We start from the raw sequence: 26,344 nt of genomic DNA, 5'->3' as shown, positions 1-26,344 counted from the left end.
ATGTTCCACACTCCAGTCCTATAGGTGGCGGTAATGAACCATTAAGCTTGTTTGCCAACCGCCAACAAATCAAAAGAAGAATAAAAGTGCGTAACTTCTTCTGAGAATCAGCGGATTATTTGTTTCCTAGTGTTTCAGTTACGTGTTTGACGGAACTGATGCGAGTTAAACTCGGTTAAACTCGGTTAAACCCGGTTAAACTCGGTTAAACTCGGTTAAACCCGGGAGACTTGAATCCTCTGAGGGAACATTAAACATGTAAGTGTCCACCTGTAGCCTCCTGGTGTTAGCTGCTAACAGTTAGCTGCTAACAGTTAGCACAGAGTGCAGGATGCTAAGTTGAATCTTGACGCCACAGTTGTGTTTTAGGAACTTTTGAGTGAATATGTGAAAACAATGCGTTATTACAGACGTTATTAACACGCTATTAGCTCCGAGCTCATTTAACATGCCCTAATCACTGCATGACTTTCTTCTACTTGTTGTGGTTGTTTAGCTGCTGGCTAGGCTAAAGCTAACCTAGCAAGTTAACGTCAGTCCACTTCGAAATAACTATAGTTCCATATTGATTTGAGTTTTCTTAACAATGAAATACTAGTTAACAGGATGACTCGTCAACACGCGTGGATGCATTGTGACAGTTACCTTAGTTACCAAGTGTTTCACTGGTTCAGGGTCAGCTGTATGATCATGTCTGTGGCTCACAGACTGAACAGAACATGTGATCATGTCTGTAGCTCACAGACTGAACAGAACATGTGATCATGTCTGTGGCTCACAGACTGAACAGAACATGTGATCATGTCTGTGGCTCACAGACTGAACAGAACATGTGATCATGTCTGTGGCTCACAGACTGAACAGAACATGTGATCATGTCTGTGGCTCACAGACTGAACAGAACATGTGATCATGTCTGTGGCTCACAGACTGAACAGAACATGTGATCATGTCTGTGGCTCACAGACTGAACAGAACATGTGATCATGTCTGTGGCTCACAGACTGACAGGGCTAAAGCATCAGAGAGAGAGAGAGAGAGACATCAACTTGGAAAGACAAGGAGATTCCAGAGCTTTTAGTGATAAGTGCCGACGCCCGTGTGTAAAGCATCACACTCAGCTCACTGTTGTTGTTGTTGTTGTTGTTGTTGTTGTTGTGTGTTTCCAGAATGGACAGTGGCAGCCTGGTTGGAGACTATCTGTCTCCGGAGTCAACGGTGACGTCCTTGATGTCCAACACAGGTTGTCTGAGGAGCAGCCTCCTGCCTCCTGAACACAACAGCAGCATCAGATACAGAAACAAGGTTCACTTACTTTCTTAGATCCCTCAGACTGAACACCAAACAGAAATGAGGTTTTCATAGTACTGGTCAGACATCTTTCATTAATGTTCTTTCATTGGTGGGTTTTGCAGGACTATGACTCGGCCTCTGCGGCGCTGGACGCTTACATCGCAGACTTTGAGAGTAGTTGTCAGAACTGCAGGTTATCGGCAGGACAACTCGTTCTGCCTCATAGTCCTCTGTCCACGGCAAGCAGACCCAGAGTGAGCACACTCAGAAACAAAGATGGTAGGCCAAGATGGAGATGCTGTCAAATTTGTATTTTTTATGTTTTTCTCCATCAGTGAAAGTTTTCTTTTTTATCACCCTTATGTTGTTTGTCTTTACCCATAGTTCTCAGGGAGAGTTTAACTGAGAGAGAGCTGGACTTCCTGAACCTTCCCGTCAGCTCCCTTCACCACGGTGCTAACAGAGACAGACTCTCGATGACGACAGACGAGCTGCTGTCAATCCCTAATGATGGATCGATGCCTGTCACACACACTTCTGCCTTTATCCAAGGTCTTTAAACAAATCATACACCTCTGTATACCTCTGACACCTCCATCAACCTACATCCAGTCTTAAAACATCTCTCCACTCCTCTGCTTTCATTCCAAGTTTATAAACGCATCACCCAAGTCTGTATCCAAGATCTTAAAAGTTATCACTGGCACCTTTTTCCTTATCTGTGTCTTTAAACGCACCCTCCACCCACATGATTGTCACTGAGATCTTAAAACACATAACTTTGTGATGCATTTCAGACATGGACTGAATGATGCCTCGTTTTACAGAATATACATTTGGTAGATTAAACAATAACAGCATCGTCTCTCAGTTACTCTGACGTCTCGTGTGTTGCCTCAGGCCTCTTGTCCCAGTCTGAATCCTCACAGCTCCGCTGCTCCTCCATTTCAGGACATAGAAACTGTGCTGGGCTCAGTAGCAGCTTCACCAATCCCCAACTGAACCACCACCACCCTCAACTAACCAGGATATCCAGGAACTCCAGGTCTGTGCAGCTGGCACTTATGTGTATCATTGATGTGTGTCCTGACCGATCTCTGTTCTGTGATTGTTCTTCATCATTTCATTACTTACTCTTCACAAGGTGCAGAGGAAGAGGAGCAGCCACGTTTAAAACACATGACAACATATTCCCTGTGAGCAGCTTTAATGTGACTAATATTCACATGTCTATTAGGATCTGAGTGTTGTGTCGCTCTTTAACTGAGCGTCAGTATTCCCTCTGCCTGTCTCTGTTAGGCCGTACACAGAGCAGCTGCTGGTGGCTGGTTCACCAGCAGCAAGGCTGACAGGGACCACTCTGGATCCAGCAGCATCCCTGACCTGAACTACCCAGCATGGATCCAGGGCTGCAGCGAGTCTCAGCCCCAGCCGCCACCAATCGAACCAAAGCTATGGGACAACCACAGTAAAACTTTCTTATTAAACATTTCACACCACAAGCGAGTTTGAATTAGAATCATCTGTAGTATATCTGCCATTATTGTAAACTGCGTGCTGTAAGAGTGTGAAATCTTGACAGGGATACTTTACCGGAGGGGCCAGGCTCAGTGAACAGCCTGTTGAAGGTATAAGATGATTGTGAGCTGTTGTCTTGAATGTTTGTTTTCTTCGTCCAGGTTTTCCTCCACCTGCAGCTCTGAGAACCAGAGCTCCGTCCTGGGTAGCAGAGCTGGAGGACGATGATCCCGACCAGACACGTTCACAGGTCAGAGAGAAATCCTCTCCTAAGGTCCACTTGAACTTTAATGCGACAGTCGTCATCAGTGGATGGCGCTGGCTTAGTTGTCAACATCATTGAATTGCCCTCCAGGAACAAATAAAGTTGTTTTGAATTTAATTTGAATTTGAACATCTGGCAAACAGTGAGTTAACTTTTGAGGAAAAGCAAATTTTAGATGTCTGTTTGCTGCAGAATCTGTATTTGCTTCTCCTCAGAAGTTTGAGGATGCTAACATTTGCATACAACAGAATAATATGTAATTACCTAAGTGATAATTGTGGGTGTAATGTGTGTATTGTGGGTGTTGTGTGCTTTGACAGGTTGGAGATCTGAAGCTGCAGTTAGCTGAACAGATTTCACTGCTCGCTGCAGAGAGAAAAAGCTCCGACATCATGGATACTCACATGATGTTCAGAGGTAAGAACACACTGAATGACTTTCTGCACCATGTGTTACTCATTAGGGCTGAATAGACTCGACAGCCACATTCAGGAAGACAAAGTACAGATTTAGAAGCTGTGGAGAGACTCATTTAATAGCAGGGTTTTGAGTGTATGTTGGAAATCATCCATCACAGTATTCCACATGTTATATGTGATTCATTTAGAGCTGCGTGGTGTGTCGAATTTCTACTTTGTGGAAACAGTTCTTATCTTCTCGTCAGACAACAGGATCGAGTGTTTGATCCAGAAGGCCGATCAGGTACTGAACTCTCTGTGTCAGAGCTGTGACGGAGCAGATAAACCTGCAGGTGAGTATTTTGTATTGTGTGTCTCTCTAGGTGACCTGCACCCGTGACATCTTCCCCGGATGTTTCTGTGGTCCCCAATTTATCTTTTTGCCTTTTACAGTACAGAAAGTAAATAAAGCACTGAAAGCTCTCGACACCAGAAAGGCACACGGGCCTGATCTTAGCGAGCCCTATTTTTTTAAATTAGCTGCAGATTTTTAACCTGACAGTGAAAAATAACAAAATCCCAAAAATTAGGAAATCTGCTTTTGTTCTCCCTGTTAAATAAACATTTAACTATTTCAAAGATATACATTTTATCTAGGATTATGGAAGGTTTGATCAGTGAACCACTCAGTCACCAATCAGATTTTATATTCAAATAATATTTGATCTCATTCCCAGTCTGGGTTCAGGGAAAAATAAATGATTTTGGTCAAGATGTGACGGATGTGTCTCCATTTGGATGCTGATGAGCTGTTGTGGACATCAACACTTGCAAAGTGCTTTTAAAGCTATTAAAACCCCTTGACCAACCTGAAACTTGAGCTTAATGCTGATAAGACCAAGCTCATGTTATCTTCTAATTAGTGCTTTCAAAGTTAACGCGTTAATTTTGACGATTCATTTTAAACATTTAATGCATTAAAAAAAATTCACGCAATTAACGTGGTTTTGTTTACTTCCGGTGGCGGCTGACCCATAACCTTTGGTGACGTACGCGGGCAAACCGGGCAAACATCTACCCTAACTAAATGAGAGTCTGTAGCGGAAAGATGGATAAGGACGGACTTTTAGGGGGAAAGTTTCGTTTTAAAAAGTTGCACAACGGCTCGTTGGACAAAACCAAGGCAATTTGCACAGTTTGCAAAGCCGAATTTAATTACCACCTCAAAGCTAAACACTCTGCTGAAATTACCTCCACGGGACCTCGCCAGTCTACACTACAGGACTGTGGCACTCGTGGGCGAATAACGAAACCTGTAAGTGAAAAGTTAACCAGCTCCTTGGTTGCTTGGATAGTTAAAAACTGCCACCTAGTCAGCACAGTAGAGGATGATGGACTGAGAGAAGTAATTCGTGTTGCATCGGGAGATACCTCTTATAATTTACCCTCGTGAGGAACCATCGTGTCAAGAATACACACATTGTCTGAGGATGAGAGGGACCAGTGCACGAACATGCTTGAGCAAGCAAAGCACATCTCTCACAGGTGACCACTGGACATCTGTCAACAACGATAATTATTTGGGCGTCACAGCACATTTCATTGATCAAGACTGGACTCTGCAGTCGTTTGCACTTACTGTGAGTAAAACCGCGGAGCGACATTATGCCGAGGCATGTGCTAACCATGTTCTGGATGCCCTGATAACGTAAACAAACTGGTCTGCCTCAGTAAGTGGCTGAGCGTAAAGAAGGACTGAGTAAATTATGTTCAATGTTCTGAACTTTCAACAGTATCTCTCATTCATTTTTGTATTTGCACTGTACATATGTGCACCTTAAGCCATTAAAATGGTTTTTGAATTCAAATATACTTTCTCTGTGTTTATTCTACATTAATTTGATGATTTTACATAAATAAATAATATTCATTATAAGCTTAAGTAGAAAAATGCGATTAATTTCTTGATAGATTAATCGCGATTAATTACAGAAATTTGTTTGATTAATTAGTTAATTTTTTTGAATCGATTGCCGGCCCTACTTCTAATTCAAAGGGTAGTCCACAGAACATCCCTTCAGTGGTGACTCTGAGGTCAAACTCATTGAGAGGGTTAATACCTTAAAGTAGCTGGGTACTTTAATTGATGATTCCCTTACTTTTCAATTGACTGAGGGTTTTTGGCAAACCGATAAATCTGTCCTGGTCCGAGATTTGCACATTTAATATTTTCTACAACCTGAAATGTTCTGCCCCATTGAATAACTGTTTTCGTTTTTGTTCTGTAGTTATTCCAGTGAACAACGAGGAGTTGCTCAGTTCCTCCTCACGTTGTCCTTCATTCACTCTGTAAGATTTATTTACACTCATATTTTTAGTTCTGATTCAGAAAACCTGGACACATTGATGATAGTCATGTTGAACCTGCAGGGACCCAGCAGCAGGGGGCGGCACAGACAACATCTGGAAGCAGCCCGGTCCAGTGGAGGCTCTGAAACAGATGCTGTTCAGACTGCAGGCGGTGGAAACCAAGCTCCAGCAACAAGAAGAGGAAGCGTCAGAAACTCAAACACGCCCTGACAGGCTGCAGACAGAGACTCCAGGGACGCAGGTGGAAACTCAGTCTTTCAGAGCAAACAAATTTCAGTTCCTGAACGCACCACAGGACTCTAGTGTCAACATCCAGCTGTGAGGAAAAAAACTCACTCCAGCTCCTTCAGACCTGCACTGAGCTCTGGAGTTTCTCTGGAGGAGGTGTATTTGTCAACAAAAATGTCAGAGTGAGAGCCTCCCGAGTTTCTGCGGACTTTCTCCGCCTGGCCCCCCGGTACAAAGTCCGCAGAAAGTCGAGGAGGAACAATGTGAGACGACAGCAGAGGATCCTCCACTGATTCACTGTGAGTGGTGGGGGGGTGGTGAGCTTCTAACACATGACACAAAGTGCTGACAGGCACGTAGAAGACACAGACGAAGACGTGAAGACAGTTTTTGGTGATAAGAGCTGACGACGGTGTCAGGTGATGTAAACATGATCACATGATCACTTCCTGTCTGTCTGCTCCACCTCTCACCTGAAGAACGAGGAGGATCTGATGCTGAACGAGTCCGAGCAGAAAACCTGCTGCTGAGTTGTTCTTGTGAAACATGAACTCTGGAGACGAGTCTCTGCAGCTCCTCCACTTCTGTCTTCTCTTGTTTCACACAGTGACTCACAAGGAGTTTGTGTTTGTGTTACAGACGACTGAAGCAGAGCTGGAGAGTTTTTCTGGTGGACCGTCACTACACAGGTAATTGACCCTGAACACATCACACATTCAATCAACACCAGAATGACTGCGTAGAAGATCGATACCATAGACTGTGAAGTCGTGATCGTAACTAATTCAAATTGAATCAGAAACATTTGAACAAACATCAGTGTGATGAGAACTAAAGTGACAGAAACCTTCAGTGGTTCAGAGCAACATGGCGTTGATTTAATTTCTGTCCTCAGAGCTCTGCATCACCTGAGTCGTCTGAAGCTCCTGGTGGATGAACCCAGAGAGAAAAACAGAGAGGAGAAGGATGAAGATGAAGGACGCTACTCTTCCTCATCTGCTGATGGACTCATCTGTACGCAGCTGAAACTCTCCTGAAGCCGACGTCAGTATTCTCACTGTCCAAAGAATCTGGATGAACTCTGGATTTATATTTTAGATAAAAAGGTGCCATGCATCCAAACACAGAACTGAGACTGAAACAGACTTAACAAACCAATGAAATGTGTGTTGAAGTTACGTGAAGTGTTTACGTGAAGGAAGCTGTGAAAGTTGAAAACATTGTCTGATCTTGGTTTTTCATTAAAGTCTCATTCTGTTTTTTGGGAAATCATCTTGTTTATTACAGAATCAGAATCAAAAGCTCCTGGTCTTGAGATTGGATTATATCTTTTTCTTCACATTCAGATTTTGTAATGTTTCTACTCTAAGCCCTCGCACTCTAACACTCTCACAGCTCCTGTTTGTGCTCGGACTTTCTGTTGACAGATTTTCTTAAGCTCTTTTGTTCACCCGTAAACGTCTCTCTCAGATTTCCCCCCCGCTACTTGCGCATGAACGTGGTTTAAGTAACCGCCCGTTCCCACCTGTGAGAACCATCAAGAGTCAAACGTGAGTCGGGGTGCAGAAAACTTTCAGCTGTTTATCCGCTGCAGTCAACCAATCAGAGTGTCCCTCACCTGTCAGCAGCATCTGACTGACCTGGCAACAAGAGGAGGGTCTTAAAGAGACAGGAGCTAAAACAGTTAGAGACAGAGGCTTGACTTTTTATTTCTTCCTCTATCATCTGACTTCATATAATCTCATTTCACAGTCAAACAAATTGACTTCACAACATGCAGCTGGTGGAAGTGTTTCTCCCTCCTCATCCTCACCAGGCTCTCCACTGACACCAGCACCTCCTGTCGGAGCAGGCCTGTCTCTCTGTGGACCTCCTCCAGCTCGCTGTGGAGGAGCTGCCTGTGTGTGAAGGCGTCAGGGACGAAGAAGACGCCTGTGGTTGGTGTTTCTCTCAGAGGTTTCTGAGCGGAGCCACAACACTCCACCTGGAAGCTGCTCAGAGTTCGGTCAGGCTGACTTGTCGGAGGAAGTTCCTCAGGAAGTCCTCCAGCACTTCTGGGATGTTGGGGATCGTTTGTTGATGGGTCAGTTTTCTTCTGGCAGCAGTGGAGGAGGAGGAGGTGGAGGAAGATGCCGCCTCCTTCAGTCTCTCCTCAAACTCTACGATCAGACATTTTCTCTCCTCTGCCTCTCAGTGTCTTGATTACCTGTTGCTATGGTAACTACACAGCTCTGAGCTCTGCTGTCGCCGTGGCAACCGTGTTACACTCTTCATTAAAGTATTTGTAGTAAATGATTATGTTGAATATATTTAGTCTTTTCTCACAGTGACATTTTTTTCTCTTTCTACATCGTGAGATAAAAATTTCTCATAGAAAAATTCACAGATCCTGAATAAAATAAATGACTGATATTTATCCAGCGTGTGATTTGGGGCAGATCCAATTTAAATCTGGATTCATTTAAAGGTTCAGTGTGTAGTATTTAGTGACATCTAGTGTTCAAGTGTCATGTTGCAGCTGAACACCCCTCCCCTCCCCCTCTCCTTCCAATCATGAAGAAGAACCTGTGGCAGCTTCAGTCGTCATAAAAACTCAAGAGGTTTTAGTTTGTTCAATCTGGACTAATGTAAAAAACATGGCGGCCTCCGTAGAGAGGGTCCCCTCCATGTAAATATAAAGTATTTAAATATAAAATATTTTCTGGGGTAAAGAAAACTACAATTCAAACAATTTAGAAGAAATGAACCAGTGAAAACATAATGAGGATTATTCTACATTAAATTTCTGCCAATAGATCCTTTCACCTGAATCTGACACTGGAGCTTTAAATGTGATTTCATAAGGAGGTATTATTTTCTATTGTCATGATTACGATGAATGTTCCTGTGTATTTTATTAAGAGTAATAATACACTTAATAAGATGTTTAATACAGTTCAATTATAATTATATTTGATGAACGAAAACCAGCTGTTTAAAATAAAGAATTTCACTATTTATTGTTTTGTAAAATCATTTTGAAATCCATCAGCTTCAATGAAGTTATTGTAATGACGGTCTTTGCCTGACAGGGGTCACTGTGGCGTCAGTTCTGGCTGTGCGTCACACGGTCACATGATCCGGTCACATGATGCGGTCACGTGATCGTCAGGAGGCAACAACAGGAAGAGACTTTTCTGTTGTTTCAGAAAAAGATCGAGAATCTGAAACTGGACTAAAACTTAATCTGAAGCTCTTTGTTTCAACTCAAGTCTACGTAACTGGATCAAGAATACCACCGAGGTACGCACGATTTAACACTCCGTTATCAACGTAAAGTCCGGAAGTGAAACGTGACGAACATTTTTAAAATGTTTAAAAGAAGCGAAAAACTCTCACGTGACGTCATGAAGCTCAGTTAGTTTTACATGTTGAGTTCGAGCAGAAGAAAGAAGAAACTCGAAACGTGATTTAGTTTCATCATCAAACGTCACGTGTTGCTTCAGCTGTGGTCGTGTGTCAACATGAAATCATCATGTTCAGTGAACACGTGCGTTTCAAAAGCTGCACAGTTGTTTGTTCTGTGTTAGTAAAGAATAATTTTTTATCCTAACAAGGTTACAAAGTGTTTTTAAAAATACACGATGGTAACAGAACAAAACTCAAACACAAGAGAGAGAGTCAAATGTAAAGTGCTGACATATTTATATCTGTGTGTGTTTGTATACATTTGTTTCACGGAGGTCATGTTGTCGTCACTGACCGTCTGCAGGTCAGAGGTCACCATGGGCTCAGCAGTGGAGAGGACAGACGAACATGTGAGGGAGTACCTGATCTACCGAGGCTTCACCAGCACCATGAAGCACCTGGACAGTGAAATCAAAGCCGACAAAGAGAAAGGCTTCAGAGTACGACTGAGGGAAACGTGCACGGAACAAGTTCCAACTCCAAGATTCAATCAAAGAAAATCATGTTTGAATCTGTTTTTCTTCTGCAGGTGGATAAGATCATCGATCAGCTGCAGCAGTTCATCCAGAGCTTCGACCTGTTTGGTCTGAAGGAATACTGGCTCTACCTGGACAGACGTCTGTTCTGCAGACTGGAGGACGTCTACAGATCCACCGTCAACAAGCTGAGGACCAGCCTCTACAGATACTACGTCATCAACACCATCCAGGTAACATCCTGCAGAGACACCACCCAAAGCTGATCCACACATGAGCTCTGGAAAACAGTGTCAGTGTTTGTCCTGTGAAGCTGCACGGGACCGCCCGGGTCCGAATCGTTCACAACAACATGTGGGGAACACGACGGGAACACGTGGGGAACATGTGGGGAACACGACAGGAACATTTGGGGAACACGACAGGAACACATCGGGAACATGTGGGGAACACGACAGGAACACATCAGGAACATGTGGGGAACACGACAGGAACACATCAGGAACATGTGGGGAACACGACAGGAACACATCAGGAACATGTGGGGAACACGACAGGAACATGTGGGGAACACGACAGGAACACATCAGGAACATGTGGGGAACACGACAGGAACATGTGGGGAACACATCAGGAACATTTGGGGAACACGACAGGAACACATCAGGAACATGTGGGGAACACGACAGGAACACGACAGGAACATGTGGGGAACACGACAAGAATATGTGGGGAACACGACAGGAACACATCAGGAACATGTCTGTGTTTCAGTTCAGGTCTGAAAACACCTGAACTGAGGTGAAAACATTCCCCCGTCCTCTCGTCCCTCTAGAAAGGAAACCTGGAGAGAACTCAGGAGTTTTTCCAGAAGCAGTCATTGGAGCTGCAGGGTCAGGCCGAGTGGCGGGATTGGTTCATCCTGCCGTTTATCCCCGCCCCTGAGCAGAACCCCGCCTTCTCTCCGTACTTCTCCCGCCAATGGGCCGACACCTTCCTGGTGTCTCTGCACAACTTCCTGTCCGTCCTGTTCCAGTGTCTTCATATCCTTCAGCTGTGGACGTTTGATTGTGTGTCGATGATCCTCTGTGTTTCAATGAAACTTTATTGGTTTCCAGTCTTTGACTGTTTCCACCTCAGCCTGTTCTGCTGAGTTTTGACGCTGAAGTCCAGAAGATGACGAGTGTGACCGAAGAGAACGAGCGGCTCCGACAGCAGGTGAGAAGAGAAGAGTGAGATCTGAACCATGATTGGTTCTTCTAGTGATTTGTGTGCTTTGGTGCTGGCGGTCTAACGTTTTGTCGCCGTGTCTCGTCCAGCTGTTTGCTCTGCAGACGGAGAGCCGGGACCAGAGGGACGGAGACGAGATGGTTCATCACAAACTGCCGGCATACGTCCAGAACATGGACCGACTGGGAGACACTGAGCTGTGAGACATTAACATCACTGTCTTTACTGACTACAACTAAGATGGCTGCCACTCTGTTTTATGTCACATGACGAGACGAAGCCTCCAACCAAGTTATTTATTGGACGAGGAGCCGATGTTTTGATCACATGTTCTTACTGCGTCTGTGCATCCAAGATGGCTGCCATACTTCAAACCTAACGAAGTTAAATAAAGTTCTGTGAAGTTACGTGAAAAATAAAAGCTGTTAGTGAGTGTTGGGAGTTACAGATGGCAGCCATCTTTAATCTTTATCTTTTAATCTGATCTGAAATCAGTTTCATGTTTTTTATTTACCTCCTGTCACAGGACAAACATTTGATTTTACTGCATCGTCTTTGTTTTACTGATATTTTATTGTGAAGGTTTCATGATGACGTGTGACTGAATAGAGCAGCTGAGTTTACGATGCGTCTCCTGAACGACGGCCGGTCGTTCTGGGTCACGATGAAAGTCTCAGGTTTTATTCGACGTCTCAGGTTTTAGATCAGAAGTAGAAGTGTTGAGGAGAAAGTTCAGAGGCTTCGTGTGAAATAAGAATTCAGCGTTAAAGTAACGTACCTGCTGAAGCTGTTGGCGTTTATTTGGCAGAGATGAGTTCATGATGACGGATGAAGAATGTGAGGATTTACATTGTTATTATTATTGTTATTGTTGAGACGTGTGACGTTGTAACGGGCTGTCAATCACAAACTCCCTGAAGCACTTTGAGAAGAATTTTCTTTAACGCAGACAAACCTGCTGATGTTCTTATAGAAAATATATATTTCAAAATATTTGAACTAACTTATTGTTAACGGTGGGATATTTATGTTGTGTTACACTGTTTGCTGTGATACAGTTGTTGTTGCCAAATAAACAATTCACCTGATGAATTGTTGTTTGTTGTCAGTACAATTCGTTTATTTTTAATTTTTAAACGGATTTCACTCGCTGACTTTAGACTCTTTAATATACTTCACTCTAAAATGAATACTGAAATGTTGAAGAAACATACAGACGTGATCAGAAGTGATCAAAAGCAACATTTTGAGGACTGGATGAGTTTATTATTGTTAATTATTTATCACAGTCTTCAGATTTATTCTGCAGGTTTATCAAATAAGTTTAAAAGAACGATGTGAAGGAATAGCAAAGTTGCAGAATTGCTGACACTTCATCACAACTGAAGATGAGGTGAAAAAATCAAATCAATGTTTTGTTTACAGGATGAACACGTGTCGAGTTTGGTGTCATCGATGTAATATTTACTGACCTCTAGTGGTGATATGCACAAACTGTTCTACAAAGATCTCCATGGATTTAATATCCTGAGCAATCGCGTGTTTCTCAGAAGAAAGTAAATGAAACACAAGGTGGATTTTTAACCGATGAAACCCAGAAGAAAACCTAAAAACAACTTGTAGCTTTGCATTAGGCAGAAATGATGAGATACTAAACTGAGCTGCAGCTTCTGTTCATTCAGAAGAAGAAACGAGAAGACGATTTGTTATTGCAATCTTGAAATTCAATCTACAACAGATTCAGTTGGAATTCATTCAAATGCTGTTTGGTCAACTGATCTCAGTCCTGATGGTTCATCCTCTGGTTTGTCTTTTACTTTACAAACCTGCAGCTGCTTCACAGCTTCCTGTGGCTTTGACCAACAGCTGATTCTGTTATACATTTGAAATAGGATCAGCTGATCACGTGTGTTACTCTCAAATCCAACACGTCTGAGGTAAGTGACGCGTCTGAATCCAGGATGTGACGACAGCTGCTCGCTCTGTTCTGAGCACATCTGGATGTTTCATCCACATGAACAATCTGCACATTAAAAACACTGGAGACATAAGGCTGAGTTGAAATGAAATGTCAAAGTTAGATTTTACTTTCTCGTCATTCCACAGTGATGATGAAACCTTTTCTCTTCTTCCGTCCTCTCAGGGACTTGGTGTCGAGCCAGCGAGCCGTCGGCACGACAACCACTCCTTCCAGAAACTTCTTCTCAACATTCCTACCACAGGGCCGACGCACACCGGGGAAACCACCTCAGGTCTCTGCTGGGTCTTCACCAAACCAGGCGGCAGTGAGCAGGAAGGACCCACCAACCAATCAGGTGACGTTCCTCTGCCTGCGATACACCCCTTTATCCTCAGAGGCTGTTCCGCTGTAATGTCTGTATAGATTCCTGCAGGGGGCAGCACTCTGTCCATTTGTCTTTTTTAATGACTGGAAATAAAGATGGACGACACATGTTCACTTCCTCCCTCCTTGAAAAAATGAAGTCAAACATCTCAGATATGGACGATATGGATAGTTCCTGTCGATACACGCTCTCCACCAATCAGGAGTCAGTGTCAGCTGTCAATCATGACGCCTGTTTTTATATCATCAAATAACTGATTCAAACCAAACTGATCAGAAACACTTGAACAAACATCAGAGACGTCTACTTTGATTTTTTTGTTTGGTTCATGTCCCGTCTGCCAACATGGAGGAGGAGGGGTTTATGATATTTACTGCAGCCAGACACCAGGGGGCGATCTGGCTTCACTTTTAGGCTCAAGATATATTTACTGTTTAACCACAAGACCAGATTCATAGTCAGTGTAACTGTTCACACACTTGCTGTGTGCTACACGTTACTGAGTATTCCACTAGAGGGCGCACCACAGAAATCCAACATCCAGACTTATATTGTATAAATAAATACGTACTGAGGTCATGTAGCGCCCCTACACTGCCCCTACTGTTCATGTGTGTATTACATCCTGCATATCTGAGGCTTCAAATTGAAACAGGAGAAAAGTGTGAATATCTGTCGTGTCGTCCGTCTTTATCCACAGTCTTTGTTTATTCTGGCAGCCATGTTGAACGTCCTCACTGTCTTCTGACCTGAGAACATCTTCTACCTAATATCAACGTTTTCAGCCTCCGAAGACAAAAGAGACGATCCAAACTAAGGAGGTGAAACCCGTCACCAGCCAGGCGCCGAGTACTGAAGCTGTGAGTCAACAGACAAACCAGACGACACAATTCAGACACAAGAGAATCCAGGAGCATGAGAAAGAGAGGAAGGAGCTTTTCTCCAAACCACCACAGGTAGAGTTATACTCTGATCAAGCCCCATTCATGCCTCTGGGTGGAAGCTACGCCGTAGCCTACACGTAGACGTGTACCCTACGCAGAGCCCCACGATGAACCCTGCACCTCCCCAGACATGTAACTACCCGTCGAGGCTCCGCAGACCACAAGAGCTGTGATTGGTCCGCGTGGTAGCATCACAGTGTTGTGTAATAATTTCATCAAGAATAAATTATAAAATGATTCTTATTCAGATATTCTCTGTGAAATCAGTGAAAATGTTGAGAAACATTCTGGATCTGCACCAAAGTTTACTGATTCCATCTCTGACTCATGAAACAACCTTCACCAGGTTAACGGAAGATGTTTCACTAGTAAACCTCTTAACTAACGGAACACTGAGTAATGCAGCGTTCACTTTCACTAACTGCATCATTTCCTGTGTCGTCCTCAGACACCAGAGAAGAAGGGAGAGGCTGCGGAGGTGGAGTCTCCTGCTGAGACAGCCATCGAGCCTCCTGACTCCGCCTCCTCCTCTAACAGCAGGAGCTGTGGAGGAGGAGGAACAGAGGGAGGAGGTGTGTCAGTGGAACAGCCTTTCATCAAACTCAGCCAGGAGGAATATGGAGAACACCACTCGTCCATCATGCACTGCAGGTCTGACTTCAGTTCCCCGGTCATCGCTCTGAAGGTGGAGAACCAAACCTCATCTTCTCTTTTCGTTCCTTCCTCCTGTTTTCCAGAGTTGACTGCTCTGGGCGCCGGGTTGCCAGTTTGGATGTAGATGGAGTCATCAAGGTGATTGATCTGCATGAACAGAAAAGACAAGTTATATTAACAAACTGAAACTCATGACGAACCCTTCTTCTTCCTCCTCCTCCTCCTCTTCCTCAGGTGTGGTCATTCAACCCCATCATACAGACTAAAGCCACCATCATGTCCAAGTCTCCTCTTCTGTCTCTAGAGTGGGCGACCAAACCTGACAGACTGGTACGAGCAGCAGGCTGCACCTTCACAGAGACAACAGTGTTTTACACAATAAGAGAATAACCTGACAAAATATCACACATACAGAGAATCTGTCATCCTACCATCAATCAAATCATCTTCTATCTATTCTAGATAAATCTATCTTTATTCTGAAAACAGAAAACACGCCTGTCCTGGTTTTATTACATCATGAGTCCTGGACAAGAAAAAAAACGAATTAAACAATCTGTAGTGCCTGAAACTGCAGAACAATTAAGGATACACATCAAAAACTACTAATATTTATATACAGATTTTAATATAGAGGTTCAAATAAAGTGTGTGTGTGTCTCTGGTGTGTGTGTCTCTGGTGTGTGTGCGTGCGTGCGCAGTTGCTACTGGGCAGCGGTGTCGGCACCGTGCGTCTGTACGATACAGACGCCAAGAAGAATCTGTATGAGATGAACATTGATGAAACTCATCCACGGTACGTTGTGATGTCACTGTGTAGTTTCACCCTCGGTCAGCTAACTGCTGAGTAATGACGTGTCTCCGTGTGTCAGCATCTTGTCTTTAGCCTGCAGTCCCAGCGGGTCATCGTTCGTGTGTTCGGCCGCAGCTCTCAGTCGATCGGGAAGCGTCGAGTCTGGTCCTCGACTTCCTTTACCGGTGTCTGGACAGCTGCTGCTCTGGGACACCAAGACTGTTAAACAGCAGGTGATAACCAGCTGTTTCAGTTATTTCACTGACATGTTAGTTAGTTAAACTCTGAGTTAAAAGACAAAAGCTTTGTCATTGTATTTAATGTGACTGTTATTCTGATATAATCTCTTTTCAATACGCACCTCAGCTCCAGTTCTCATTAGAACCTGAACCAGTTGCTATTAACTGCACGGCCTTCAACCACAACGGAAACCTGCTGGTGACGGGAGCGGCTGACGGAGTCATCAGACTGTTCGGTCAGTTTCACTCATCAGTTACATCGGCTCACTTTGTTCCGTTCATCAAAAGTCTCCGAGCAGTGACCAGAGCTCAAAGTGACGTTAACATCCAGTATTCAAACATTTCACTGAACAATTTCACTCACACACTAAATGTGTGGTCGTGTGGAGAGACCGACCAATATGGATTTTTAATCTACATGAATTCAGTCAAGTTTCACAAAGCATGTGTTCTCCCTCCTTCAAGCACCAGACATTAAAGTTCCTACCTCTGTGGTGAATTTCCTGAAGCACACAGGAGAAAATCTAGAAATGACTCCAGCACAGTAAAGAAAAATAAACAGATTTTTCCTGTAAATTTAACCAATAAATCGTTCAGGCTCTGGTCCGGTACACACGTTATATATATTTAAACATTCCGTAGTTCTGCTTGTCTCGGTGATCTGGGCAAGTTTAACATTGACACGTTAATCAGCTCTGAATTCTCTGTTGTACGTAGACATGCAGCGTTACGAGAGCGCTATGAGCTGGAGAGCTCACGACGGAGAAGTTTACAGCGTGGAGTTCAGCTACGATGAAAACACCGTCTTCAGCATCGGAGAAGACGGAAAGGTGAGTTTTTATTTTCATGAAAATTCATCTGCGTGGACAGAATGACAACAGATTCCAAAAATACCTTGAGTGTGTTTGTGTGTTCAGTTCATCCAGTGGAACATCCACCGGTGTGGGGTGAAGCAGTCGGAGCAGGTTTTACCTCAGGACGCCACCGGACCCTTCATCCTGTCGGGATACAGCGGATACAGACAGGTGTGCAGCATTATTTATAAAACATTGAGTCATGTCACAAGAAGATAAATTGAGGTTAAAGAATCACATCACATATATTGAATGTAAAAACTCATTGGTTTCTGAATTTGTAAACAAACTCTTGTTCAGGTTCAGGTTCCTCGAGGTCGACTCTTCGCCTTCGACTCTGAAGGACAACACGTCCTGACGTGTTCCAGCTCTGGAGGACTCATATACAGAGTAAATAACCTTCATCCTCATCATCGTCATCAGTCCCCTCGTCGGGATCCAGACCCAGAAGCTGTGGTTGTCCTGGAAATGACCCTGAATGTTTTGGTCATTTCATGTATTTGTGACTGTTTTATTTTCAGGATTGTTATTTGTACTGAATCATTTGTTTAATTTTGTTAGACTCATATGGAAATTGATTTTTATGAAGTATTTTTCATGTAATTTTGTAAGTCATCAGTAGTTGGAAATCAGCTGATTGATAATATTTAGTTTTGTGCAGTTTGTATAATTTGTTATATTTACCCATATTTATTAAATGTAGTTAACAGCAGTGTTTGTTGAATCAAACTATTTGTATTCATATATTTTGTGATGCCCCTCCATCCAGCTGACCAATGGGGAGCCTCCTCTGGAGAGCGTCCTGTCGCTGGGCGGACACAAAGCGCCGGTGGTGACAGTTGATTGGTGCTCTGCGGTGGACTGTGGCACCTGCCTGACGGCGTCCATGGATGGAAAGATCAAACTGAGCACGCTCCTGGCACAGAAGTCCTGACGGAGGGGTCAGAGGTCACGAGACTGAGAAACTCATCAACATGTTCATGATGTGATGCAAAAGTCAACAACCTGTTATAAATTCATATAAACATTAAAAACACAGTGAGAGTTCCATCTGAGTGCTGCTTTCTTTCTGAGCTTCTTCCTCACTCAGATGTCGTGATCTCGTCCCACTGATCCTGAAGCTCTAATGTTCCTTCTCCATCATGAACAAACATGTTGGGGACTGTTAGCTGCTGGAAATAAAACTCAGTGCTCTGTAAAACCAATATATGAGCTAAAACAAGCTTAAACACCCTTTTCTGTTGATGTGAAAGAAATGTATTATATATAATTATATATTTATTATATTATTTATTGCTGTGTATCATATATCATCATTCACAATATTGTTTCAACCATTCTTCAGAGTTTCAAATGTGTTGTCTTAATTGAATTAGTGACGTGCATCGTGAAAGTCACCGCTGGTCCACTTCCTGTCCAGCTCTTCTTCTTCTGCGCTTTAATTCAGATGGTTTTACACCAGTCAGACTGGTGGTGCAGTGTCTCGGCTGTGCCGCAGGGGGCGCTGTGAGAACACGCAGTGATGCTGTGCAGTGAAGAAGAAGAGTCAGGAGCCATAATAAACAGTCTTGCTAACAGGAGGTAAAAAAAACGCTTTCGTCTCGTTTATCTTTCTTTTCCTCTGACGAACACAATCTGTCATTTCATTCTTTCTCAAATTAAAACGCACGCAGGAGAATTCAGGCGTTACGTTGCGTTCCTGACGTTGTTCGTAGTGACGTACAGGCGCTGGCTGCTAGCTGCTAGCTGCACCGTTAGCTTGTTTACTCCCGGTTTGTCTTTGATGTCCCCGGTCTCCGGTCCCGCGTGCAGACATGGAGAGTTTGTACAAGCGGAAGATGTTCGCGTCGATGCGGAAAACCAAAGTGGACGCATCGAAGAAGCGTCAGATCGGCCTGCCCGCCTCCATCCTGGACGACAGTGACGAAGGCTCCTTCTCCTCCTCCTCCTCCTCCTCCGGATCGCAGTCCGACTTCCAGAGCTCCCCGGAGGAGAACAGCGAGCAGGGCCACCGGGACCGGAGCGAGTCCGGGACTGGCTCCAGCGACGACAGCCGCTCCGTGACCCGCAGGAAGCGCTCGTTCCTGGGAGGTGACGACAGCTCCTCGTCCTCCAGCCCCGGGGAGGAGGACGATGAGGAGGAGGACAGGAGCCAGCCGAAGAAGACTGTGCAGCCCAGGAAGAGGAGCAGGCTGCAGCGGCAGGACGAGTCCGACTCCGACCATGTGGAGGAGAAGAGAAGAGAGGAGGAGGAGAAGCTAAAGAGGAGACAGAGACACAACAAGCTGCTGGCGCTGTCCCGGAGGATGAAGGCCAGGGTCCCCAACCGGAGGAGGAACCGTGTGAAGCAGGTACACACCGGGACAAACACACACACGGACACCCGCACACACACCCACCAGGACAAACACACATGGACACACCCACCAGGACAAACACACATGGACACACACTGGGACAAACACACATGGACACACCCACCAGGACAAACACACATGGACACACACCGGGACAAACACACATGGACACACACTGGGACAAACACACATGGACACACACCCGGGACAAACACATTTTCAGTGTCAGTCTCACGTGTTTCTGTTCTCAGGGTGAATCCGACGAGGACGAGGATGAGGCCCGTGGTGATGAACATGAGGACGGAGGAGAAAACAGTAACAAGAAAGTGTTGAGAGGAGGTAATGATGGAGGCAGGGAGGAGGAGAAGGTGGAGCAGGAAGAAGAGGAGGAAGAACAGCAGGATGAGGAAGAGGAAGAAGAGGAGAACGAGGGAAATAAATAGATCACAGAGTGGTGAAGAAAGGAGGAGTTTGAATGTGAAGAACTCAGAAATTGTAGTGATCTGAAAATGGATCATAATTCTACTTTTTTTTCTTCCTCAGAATGTCGGAGCGCTAAGAATTGTTGTTACAAGAGTTTTATGATCATATCTTGTTCCTATATCAACGTAAGTCTTGTGACAAGCAGAGTACGATGTCCCCTGTGGAGAGTAGAGGAGCCTGAAGTGAGCCTGAAACACTCTTCATGTCTGCTGCTGCTGATCTACTGACACATGTCCAGTCAAAACTCGTTCACTTAAAGCAACATAATGTAACAGTTACTGAGCAACAGCGCCCCCTGCAGCCACACATGGTGATTAACTCTGTTGGTCTGTGTCTGAGTGATGAAGTGGTTTCATGTAAAAACAAAGTCTATCAATGTGTTGAGCCCTGACTGTCGTCCCACTGAAACAAATCCACCAAACCGTTCAGAGTTCTTCATGTTTGAAAGTTTGCTGCTGAACATTGGAGATAAACTCTGGTTGTTAAGAACTGATCTCAGTTCAGCTTCACTCTTCCACTGGAGCTGATGGAGACTCTCAGTCACTTGTTCTCTCAGTAGATGAACCCACTCAGCAGAGAGAGAGAACAGACGCTCAGGGAGCGAAGGAGGAAACGTTCTCCATGTTCACACTCACACATCAGACTCACTTTGATCAAGCTGCTGCTTCAAGGTAGAAAAGTTTCATCGTGTTGATTTAATGTCACTCGTCCCAAACATCATTCTGGAAGTTGACATTTCATAAAACACTTCTGTCAGTAGATCAGCAGCTGCTCAACCGTTCAGACTGAGGATTTCAGAGCAGCAGCTCTGTGACTCATTTTTTACTGATAATGAGAAAGTCACAGTTAATAAACTGTTTCCATGACAACAAAAGAAGAGACATCTTGCAGAACGAAATCTCCAATGAGAAAGCTTTGAAACTCTGATGTCACAGGCTCAAGATGGACAGTGACCGCTGAGGCTTGTGGGAACTGTAGTATTTAGAGTCAGTCAATATACCCAGCTGTGTGTTCAGTTACTTCTCTGTTGTTTTTTTTTCTTCCTCTTCATTTACGTTTTCATTTGAACTAGAGATAAAATGTTTTTTAAATTTCCTGCTCCTGCCTATGTCAGCAGAAGATTTAAACTCAATCAAGTCAAACACTTTACAATTTTACAGTTTTACAGTTTTTTGTCCACTCACCTTTTCTCCATTATAGTTTAAAACCAGCAAAGTGTGTTTTGGGAGTTTTGTCCATCGCTGCTTGAGTTTTACGAATGACAATGAAGTGAATCTGTTTTGGTTTTGGACTGAAAACCAGAGATTTGAAGACAAAGATATTCTTTATTATTTTCATAGCCTAAAAGATTAATATAAAAACATTTGATGAGTCTGAGAGCTAAAACTCTACAGGAGTGTTTGTTTGACCTCAGCTCAAACCTTTGTGAACAGTGTGTTGTAAAGAAAAAGAATGAATGAAGACCTAATATGTGGTCGAAAGCTCAAGTACATTAAACAGCTCAAAGAAATAATCTTTTAAACCCACTTTGATCCAAATCTCTTCTTTTATCCTCATCGCACACACACACAGCGGAGAGGAAACATGGACAGAACTATCAAAATAAGATTCAGACTGGAAAAGAAACAATACAAGTTTCTTCAGAGATTCTGGACTTAACTTTTAAAGGCAGACAACTGAAAATTAGCTGTTTACTTTTTGCACTCGATGAAAGTTTTTTTAATTAAATTGGTCAAACCAGTTTTGTAAATATCATCATGTTAGTGTGTCAGAAGAAGACATTGTGTTTCCTGGGAGTTAAAACTTCTTTTTGAACTTGTTTTATTTCTTTCTAACGTCTGTTTCAGTGACGCATCATGTGCTCATGTACAAACTCATCAGAAGTTCGGTCTTTCTTCCTTCCCTTGTTTCCTCCCTTCCTTTAGACTTACCTTCCTTCCTTTCCTCCTCACAATGTAATGCAGTGTTAAAACTCACCACATTTATTAAAGACCAGAAATAAGCTGCAGTTTTCAGTGACTGAGCCTGCAGATCTTTTTGAAGACTTTGTGCTGGACTCACTACAGTTTGTTTTACAGTATCATGATGACACACACGTATCATGGTTACATATAAGTGCTGTGTATTTTCCAGTGTATTCCTGGTCTTGTTACTGTGTAATGCTCTTCAGACCAAACCTTCTCTGTTGAAAACCTCGGTTTTATTAATAAAGTTTCCTTTTTAAAGGTTATTTGTTGAAAATCATCACATCTTCACTTTGGCAGCATATAACTACATTTCCCATGATTCCGTCTGCCATATTTCATTTTGTTAATGTTGTAAAACCTGATGCACAGAGTCGCCTCAGGACAGGATGTTGTGCAAATTCTCTCTTTCTCTTTCACCCTATCTTTGTGAGCAAAGCAATGAAGAGTGAAAAAAATACATTCTTTTAGAAATATGTGTTAGGTTTGTAAAATTGAACCTTTTTACCCTTAGAATTGTTATTTTCTGTAAAAGCTGGTATTTGAAAACATTTATGCTAAAAAGCTCATGTAATAATATGCGAGTCCTCAACGTTCAGTCTGTTTTCTTCCACTTGAAGTATTTTAAAATGCAGTTGTAATGTTTGATGTAGTCTTTTCACACGAACACCATTTCCCACAAGCCCTCGATGTCGTGGCCAAAGGGGCGTGTCTCCATGTCTCTCCCAGTCAGGTGACTGGATGTCCGCCGCCATGATTGTTAGTGGCAGTGAAGCCTGAGTGAGGAGGAGGAGCAGCAGCGGAGGCTCGGTCAGAGTGAGTCTGGCTCAGAGTGCGTGTTGTCCGGGGAGAGTCATGGTCCAGACGTGCTCAGCCTACGGATGTAAGAACCGATACCACAAAGACAAAGATGTCTCCTTCCACAAGTGAGTCCTGCCGCGGAGCTAGTTAGCATTAGCTGCACCAGAGAGCTGGCTTCACTTCTGTGTGAGTTTAAAGGAGAACTGATCCTCAGCAGCGCGACACGAGCGACACACGACAACTCGACACATCCTCCGCGTCCGGACACTGAACCCTTCAATTCGGCTCCAATTCACCAGCAATAAAGTTTCTGTGAAACATGTGAACACACACACACACACACACACACACACACACCTTCCACATGTTCATGTTCCACAGACTGAATCCATCGTCACATGTTCACATACGTTAAACATGTTAATTCAACATATTCTCACATGTTCATGTTGGCTACGTAGCGGAAGGGGAGGGGCCTCCACTGCATCTTTAAATTCGAACACAGGTGGCGGCTTCATTTTGATGTCACATGACTCTTGAGGGGACCTGCGAGTTGTTAAGTCACGTGATAAAAGCAGCTGGCAGATATTAATGGACAACAACCGCTGTCAGCTTGTGATCCTCGTCCCGATGATTTGTACAACAGTCGTGTTTGATTGTGTCAACGTCAGCGTCTCACTAATTAGTTCAGTGACCGAAACATACGGGAACGTTTTCTGAGCAGCAGCGGCCTCTGTGGCCACAGGTGGTCATGACAGGATGCTGGTGCATTAAATACCATTTGGCGCTGTCCGGTGTTTGTCTTTGCTGATGGACTGACTGACTTCTGCAGGTTTCCTCTGGCGCGTCCAGATGTTTGTGGGAAATGGGTGGCAGCGATGAGGAGGAACAACTTTAAGCCGACGAAGTACAGCAACATCTGCTCACAGCATTTCACAGAAGACTGCTTCAAGAGAGAGTGCAACAACCGAGTGTTGAAGGAGAACGCTGTGCCGTCACTTTTCACCTTCAGCCTCAGCATCAAGGTGAACGGTCCTCACACTCGTCCTGACTGAAGTGTGTCTGCAGCTTGATGTTGTTTTATTCACAGTTTCTCATTTAGATCATGTTTGACAGCTTTCAGTCTGAGGGGTTTTTCTTGCCTGCACTTTTTATCCTGGTACAATCAGACGTCAGTTTGACGGGGCAGGTGTGAACCGAGTAACTACACATACTTTAACGTTTAATTCATGTATTTATGTCATGTGAAATCAACTGAACAGCGCAGAGACTCTTTAGAGGAAGTGGTTTTGGTTCCAAACAAAATATCGAGCAGTTTGTCCGACTTTGCACCGACAGAACTACCAGGTGTGCTCCGCAGGTTTGAGCTAAAGGCTCCTTATCCAGCTGTGCTTTGCATTAGCGCTGTTTCACAAAGGTCCGACTTTGTCTTCAACTTGCATAGAAATGATGTAAAGAACCACCGTCATGCTCTTCATGTGTCGGTGGATTCATCTGCTGTGTCACATTGAAATGTGCTGGAGGAAACTTTACTTCAGTCAAGTTTCTGGAACTCATGGTGGACAGGCACAATACATTATATTTAGAAAACAGAGGATGTCTGTAATCAGACAAGCTCTAGTCAGATATATCGAAATGAAATCAAAGATAATCTTGAGCCTAGACGTGGAGAACAGACTCTTTCACACCTTCTTTGCTTCAGACCTGAGTTGAGGAAGCAGCGACAGAACTTTTGTGTGTTCTGTGTCCGACAGTCGGAGTCTCTGGAGACTCCGTTCCCCTCAGAGATCCACTTCCCTCTCTCTCTGCCGCTGACATCTGACCCAGTGGAGGAGGAGCCTGAGCCTGGGAGGAGCCGGCACGACACCCGTGGCGACACTATGGTGGTGTCCTGCGACCACAACTACACGGCGGAGGACTCGGTGAGGCAGAAGAGGCGCATCGAGCAGCTGGAGGATCAGCTGGAGCGTCTGAGGAAGAAGCTGAAGACGACACAGCAGAAGTGTCGGCGGCAGGAGCGACAGCTGAAGAGGCTGAAGGCCGTTTGCAAGGCCCCCAGGACCGCGTGTGAGGCGCCGGCAGCGTTTGGCGAGGGATATGTGGTTTTACCCAAACAAATGTACCAGACCCTCCGAGGCATCGAGTGATGAGCAGGAGACCAGTAAAAATCAGATGAGAGTTAGATTGTGCTGCAGGTTCAGCTTTGGGACTGTGAGCAGACACAGAAGCTGCTGAGCAGAAAACTGAAGGAGTCGACATTTAGGAAGAACAAAGCAGGACGTGGATAAAACAAACTCCTGACGTCCATTTCTTCTTTTACTCCTCTTTTCTGTTGCAGTGAAAATGAGACACTGGTGCAGTGACTCTGCAGAATTATCTGATGATGATCAAGAATCACAGACTGTTAATAAAAGATCATAAACCTCCATGTTAGCAGATGTCAAAGATGTTTCTGTCATTTCATCACTGATGTTTGTTCAAGTGTTTCTGATCAGTTTGGTTTGAATTAGTTATTTGATGATATATAAACAGGCTGACACGTCATGATTGACAGCTGAGACGTCATGATTGACAGCTGAGACGTCATGATTGACAGCTGAGACGTCATGATTGACAGCTGACACTGTGTCAGGATTGGTTGAGAACATCTATCAACAGGACTTTGACACCACGGCTCCACGATCAGTCCTGCACAAACTCTGACTGTAAATGACGTCATCACCACAAGATGTCAGCGTTAATATCTGAGATATTTTGACTTAAAGGTTCAGTGTAAGATTGAATTTAATTTAAATAATCCTTGTGATGTGTTTGTGTTTCATCTAAATTGTATGAATTGTAGTTTTCTTGACCATAGAACAGATCGTCATATTTAAATACTTTATATTTACATGGAGGGGGGGGTCCTCTCTGTGGAGGCCGCCATGTTTTTTACTGTTGATCAAACTTGACAAACAAACCTTTTGAGTTTCCATGACAACTGAAGTCCACCACAGGTTCTCTTTCATGGTGAGATGAGGGGTGTTCAGCTGCAACATGAAACTTCACCTCTAGATGTCACTAAATTCTACACACTGAACCTTTAACTTCTGGAGACGTGTCATCGTCTTTATTTTCAGTCTCTGAGGCCTTTCACATATTAAAGTTTGATGTCAATCTGAACTAATCCTGTTGGATCTGCGGATTCTTTTAGACGCTGCAAAAAAACGTGTCTCTAAACCTGCAGACTTTGCTCTGGGAACTTTCCCATAATCCTCAGTGATATGGATGCAAAAATACAAAATAAATAAATAAATGAAATACATGAGTTATTTTTGACGACATTAGTTTTTTCCTGTCTGAAGTCTCAGAACATCTCTGTTGCTCCAGTTTGGTGAAATATACAAAGTGTGTCTGTGACCTGAAGTGATCACATGACCAGAGAGAGAACGCCAACATCACAACTTTCATATTAACAAACAGATTGAACATTTAAAAATCTTCTGACATAAACATTGATACTGTTTTAACACAAACTTCAATTCAATTATTTTACAGTTTTCATTAAAATGATGTGTTTAATGACAAACAGCAGTGATACTTTGGGCCAGCAGGTGGTGCTGCAGAGCTGTCAGGAAACTGGTTTGTTTCCACATGTTCTCATCTGACCTGGATACATGTGAACACATGAAATGAGAAGGCTCAG

At 43.8% G+C, this 26,344-nt stretch overlaps 4 protein-coding genes across 11 annotated transcripts; all 4 read left to right on the top strand.

Annotated features, from left to right (window-relative positions):
- The first annotated feature begins 47 nt into the window (after nucleotides 1–47).
- c18h18orf54 (chromosome 18 C18orf54 homolog) lies at nucleotides 48–7,341 on the top strand. 6 transcript variants are annotated; one of them, XR_011239219.1, is made up of 14 exons: nucleotides 48–258; nucleotides 1,170–1,305; nucleotides 1,416–1,572; nucleotides 1,678–1,845; nucleotides 2,245–2,338; nucleotides 2,438–2,489; nucleotides 2,593–2,761; nucleotides 2,973–3,061; nucleotides 3,397–3,493; nucleotides 3,741–3,827; nucleotides 5,763–5,823; nucleotides 5,905–6,371; nucleotides 6,712–6,761; nucleotides 6,968–7,341. XR_011239219.1 is itself a non-coding variant. In XM_020106310.2 (14 exons), exons 2-14 carry the CDS (start codon nucleotides 1,171–1,173, stop codon nucleotides 7,107–7,109), a joined length of 1,482 nt encoding a protein of 493 aa, XP_019961869.1. In that variant the 5' UTR covers nucleotides 48–258; nucleotide 1,170; the 3' UTR covers nucleotides 7,110–7,341. The 6 variants fall into 6 exon arrangements, 4 of the variants coding, with proteins under 4 accessions (XP_019961869.1, XP_019961870.1, XP_019961868.2 ...); XM_020106310.2 differs by having other exon boundaries at nucleotides 5,905–6,085; XR_011239218.1 differs by having other exon boundaries at nucleotides 74–258; nucleotides 2,194–2,338.
- A 1,847-nt stretch (nucleotides 7,342–9,188) lies between these two features.
- wdr91 (WD repeat domain 91) lies at nucleotides 9,189–18,104 on the top strand. Of its 2 annotated transcripts, none has more exons than XM_020106314.2 (18): nucleotides 9,189–9,354; nucleotides 9,824–9,959; nucleotides 10,049–10,228; nucleotides 10,831–11,038; nucleotides 11,131–11,213; nucleotides 11,315–11,424; nucleotides 13,369–13,540; nucleotides 14,356–14,430; nucleotides 14,963–15,165; nucleotides 15,252–15,306; nucleotides 15,403–15,498; nucleotides 15,870–15,964; nucleotides 16,041–16,194; nucleotides 16,328–16,436; nucleotides 16,918–17,030; nucleotides 17,118–17,225; nucleotides 17,355–17,444; nucleotides 17,824–18,104. In XM_020106314.2, exons 1-18 carry the CDS (start codon nucleotides 9,200–9,202, stop codon nucleotides 17,986–17,988), a joined length of 2,307 nt encoding a protein of 768 aa, XP_019961873.2. In that variant the 5' UTR covers nucleotides 9,189–9,199; the 3' UTR covers nucleotides 17,989–18,104. The 2 variants fall into 2 exon arrangements, with proteins under 2 accessions (XP_019961873.2, XP_019961872.2); XM_020106313.2 differs by having other exon boundaries at nucleotides 14,356–14,526.
- Nucleotides 18,105–18,320: 216 nt separating this feature from the next.
- On the top strand, nucleotides 18,321–22,124 carry LOC109645139 (uncharacterized protein DDB_G0283697-like). Its single transcript, XM_020110656.2, has 2 exons — nucleotides 18,321–19,405; nucleotides 19,663–22,124. The coding sequence occupies exons 1-2, from the start codon at nucleotides 18,869–18,871 to the stop codon at nucleotides 19,852–19,854; spliced, it is 729 nt and encodes a 242-aa protein (XP_019966215.2). The 5' UTR covers nucleotides 18,321–18,868; the 3' UTR covers nucleotides 19,855–22,124.
- A 457-nt stretch (nucleotides 22,125–22,581) lies between these two features.
- On the top strand, nucleotides 22,582–25,959 carry thap1 (THAP domain containing, apoptosis associated protein 1). 2 transcript variants are annotated; one of them, XM_020110658.2, is made up of 3 exons: nucleotides 22,582–22,784; nucleotides 23,492–23,684; nucleotides 24,414–25,959. In XM_020110658.2, exons 1-3 carry the CDS (start codon nucleotides 22,714–22,716, stop codon nucleotides 24,804–24,806), a joined length of 657 nt encoding a protein of 218 aa, XP_019966217.1. In that variant the 5' UTR covers nucleotides 22,582–22,713; the 3' UTR covers nucleotides 24,807–25,959. The 2 variants fall into 2 exon arrangements, with proteins under 2 accessions (XP_019966217.1, XP_019966218.1); XM_020110659.2 differs by lacking the exon at nucleotides 22,582–22,784 and adding an exon at nucleotides 23,267–23,404.
- The last annotated feature ends 385 nt before the right edge of the window (nucleotides 25,960–26,344 follow it).

The sequence above is a fragment of the Paralichthys olivaceus genome, chromosome 18 (genome assembly GCF_024713975.1).
Source record: "Paralichthys olivaceus isolate ysfri-2021 chromosome 18, ASM2471397v2, whole genome shotgun sequence".
NCBI lineage: Eukaryota > Metazoa > Chordata > Actinopteri > Pleuronectiformes > Paralichthyidae > Paralichthys > Paralichthys olivaceus.
Note: the sequence above shows the minus strand (reverse complement) of the source record. Positions and strands in the feature narration are given on the sequence as shown.

Coding starts and splice junctions, on each gene's coding strand:
- c18h18orf54 (XM_020106308.2), top strand. CDS start 1,171: ATGGACAGTGGCAGCCTGGTTGGAGACTATCTGTCTCCGGAGTCAACG. Junction 3,494..3,740: donor TACTCACATGATGTTCAGAG/GTAAGAACACAC, acceptor TCTTCTCGTCAG/ACAACAGGATCGAGTGTTTG. Junction 5,824..5,904: donor CGTTGTCCTTCATTCACTCT/GTAAGATTTATT, acceptor TTGAACCTGCAG/GGACCCAGCAGCAGGGGGCG.
- wdr91 (XM_020106313.2), top strand. CDS start 9,200: ATGATGCGGTCACGTGATCGTCAGGAGGCAACAACAGGAAGAGACTTT. Junction 10,229..10,830: donor ACGTCATCAACACCATCCAG/GTAACATCCTGC, acceptor TCGTCCCTCTAG/AAAGGAAACCTGGAGAGAAC. Junction 15,499..15,869: donor CGACCAAACCTGACAGACTG/GTACGAGCAGCA, acceptor GTGCGTGCGCAG/TTGCTACTGGGCAGCGGTGT.
- LOC109645139 (XM_020110656.2), top strand. CDS start 18,869: ATGGAGAGTTTGTACAAGCGGAAGATGTTCGCGTCGATGCGGAAAACC. Junction 19,406..19,662: donor GGAGGAACCGTGTGAAGCAG/GTACACACCGGG, acceptor TTCTGTTCTCAG/GGTGAATCCGACGAGGACGA.
- thap1 (XM_020110658.2), top strand. CDS start 22,714: ATGGTCCAGACGTGCTCAGCCTACGGATGTAAGAACCGATACCACAAA. Junction 22,785..23,491: donor AAAGATGTCTCCTTCCACAA/GTGAGTCCTGCC, acceptor TGACTTCTGCAG/GTTTCCTCTGGCGCGTCCAG. Junction 23,685..24,413: donor CCTTCAGCCTCAGCATCAAG/GTGAACGGTCCT, acceptor TGTGTCCGACAG/TCGGAGTCTCTGGAGACTCC.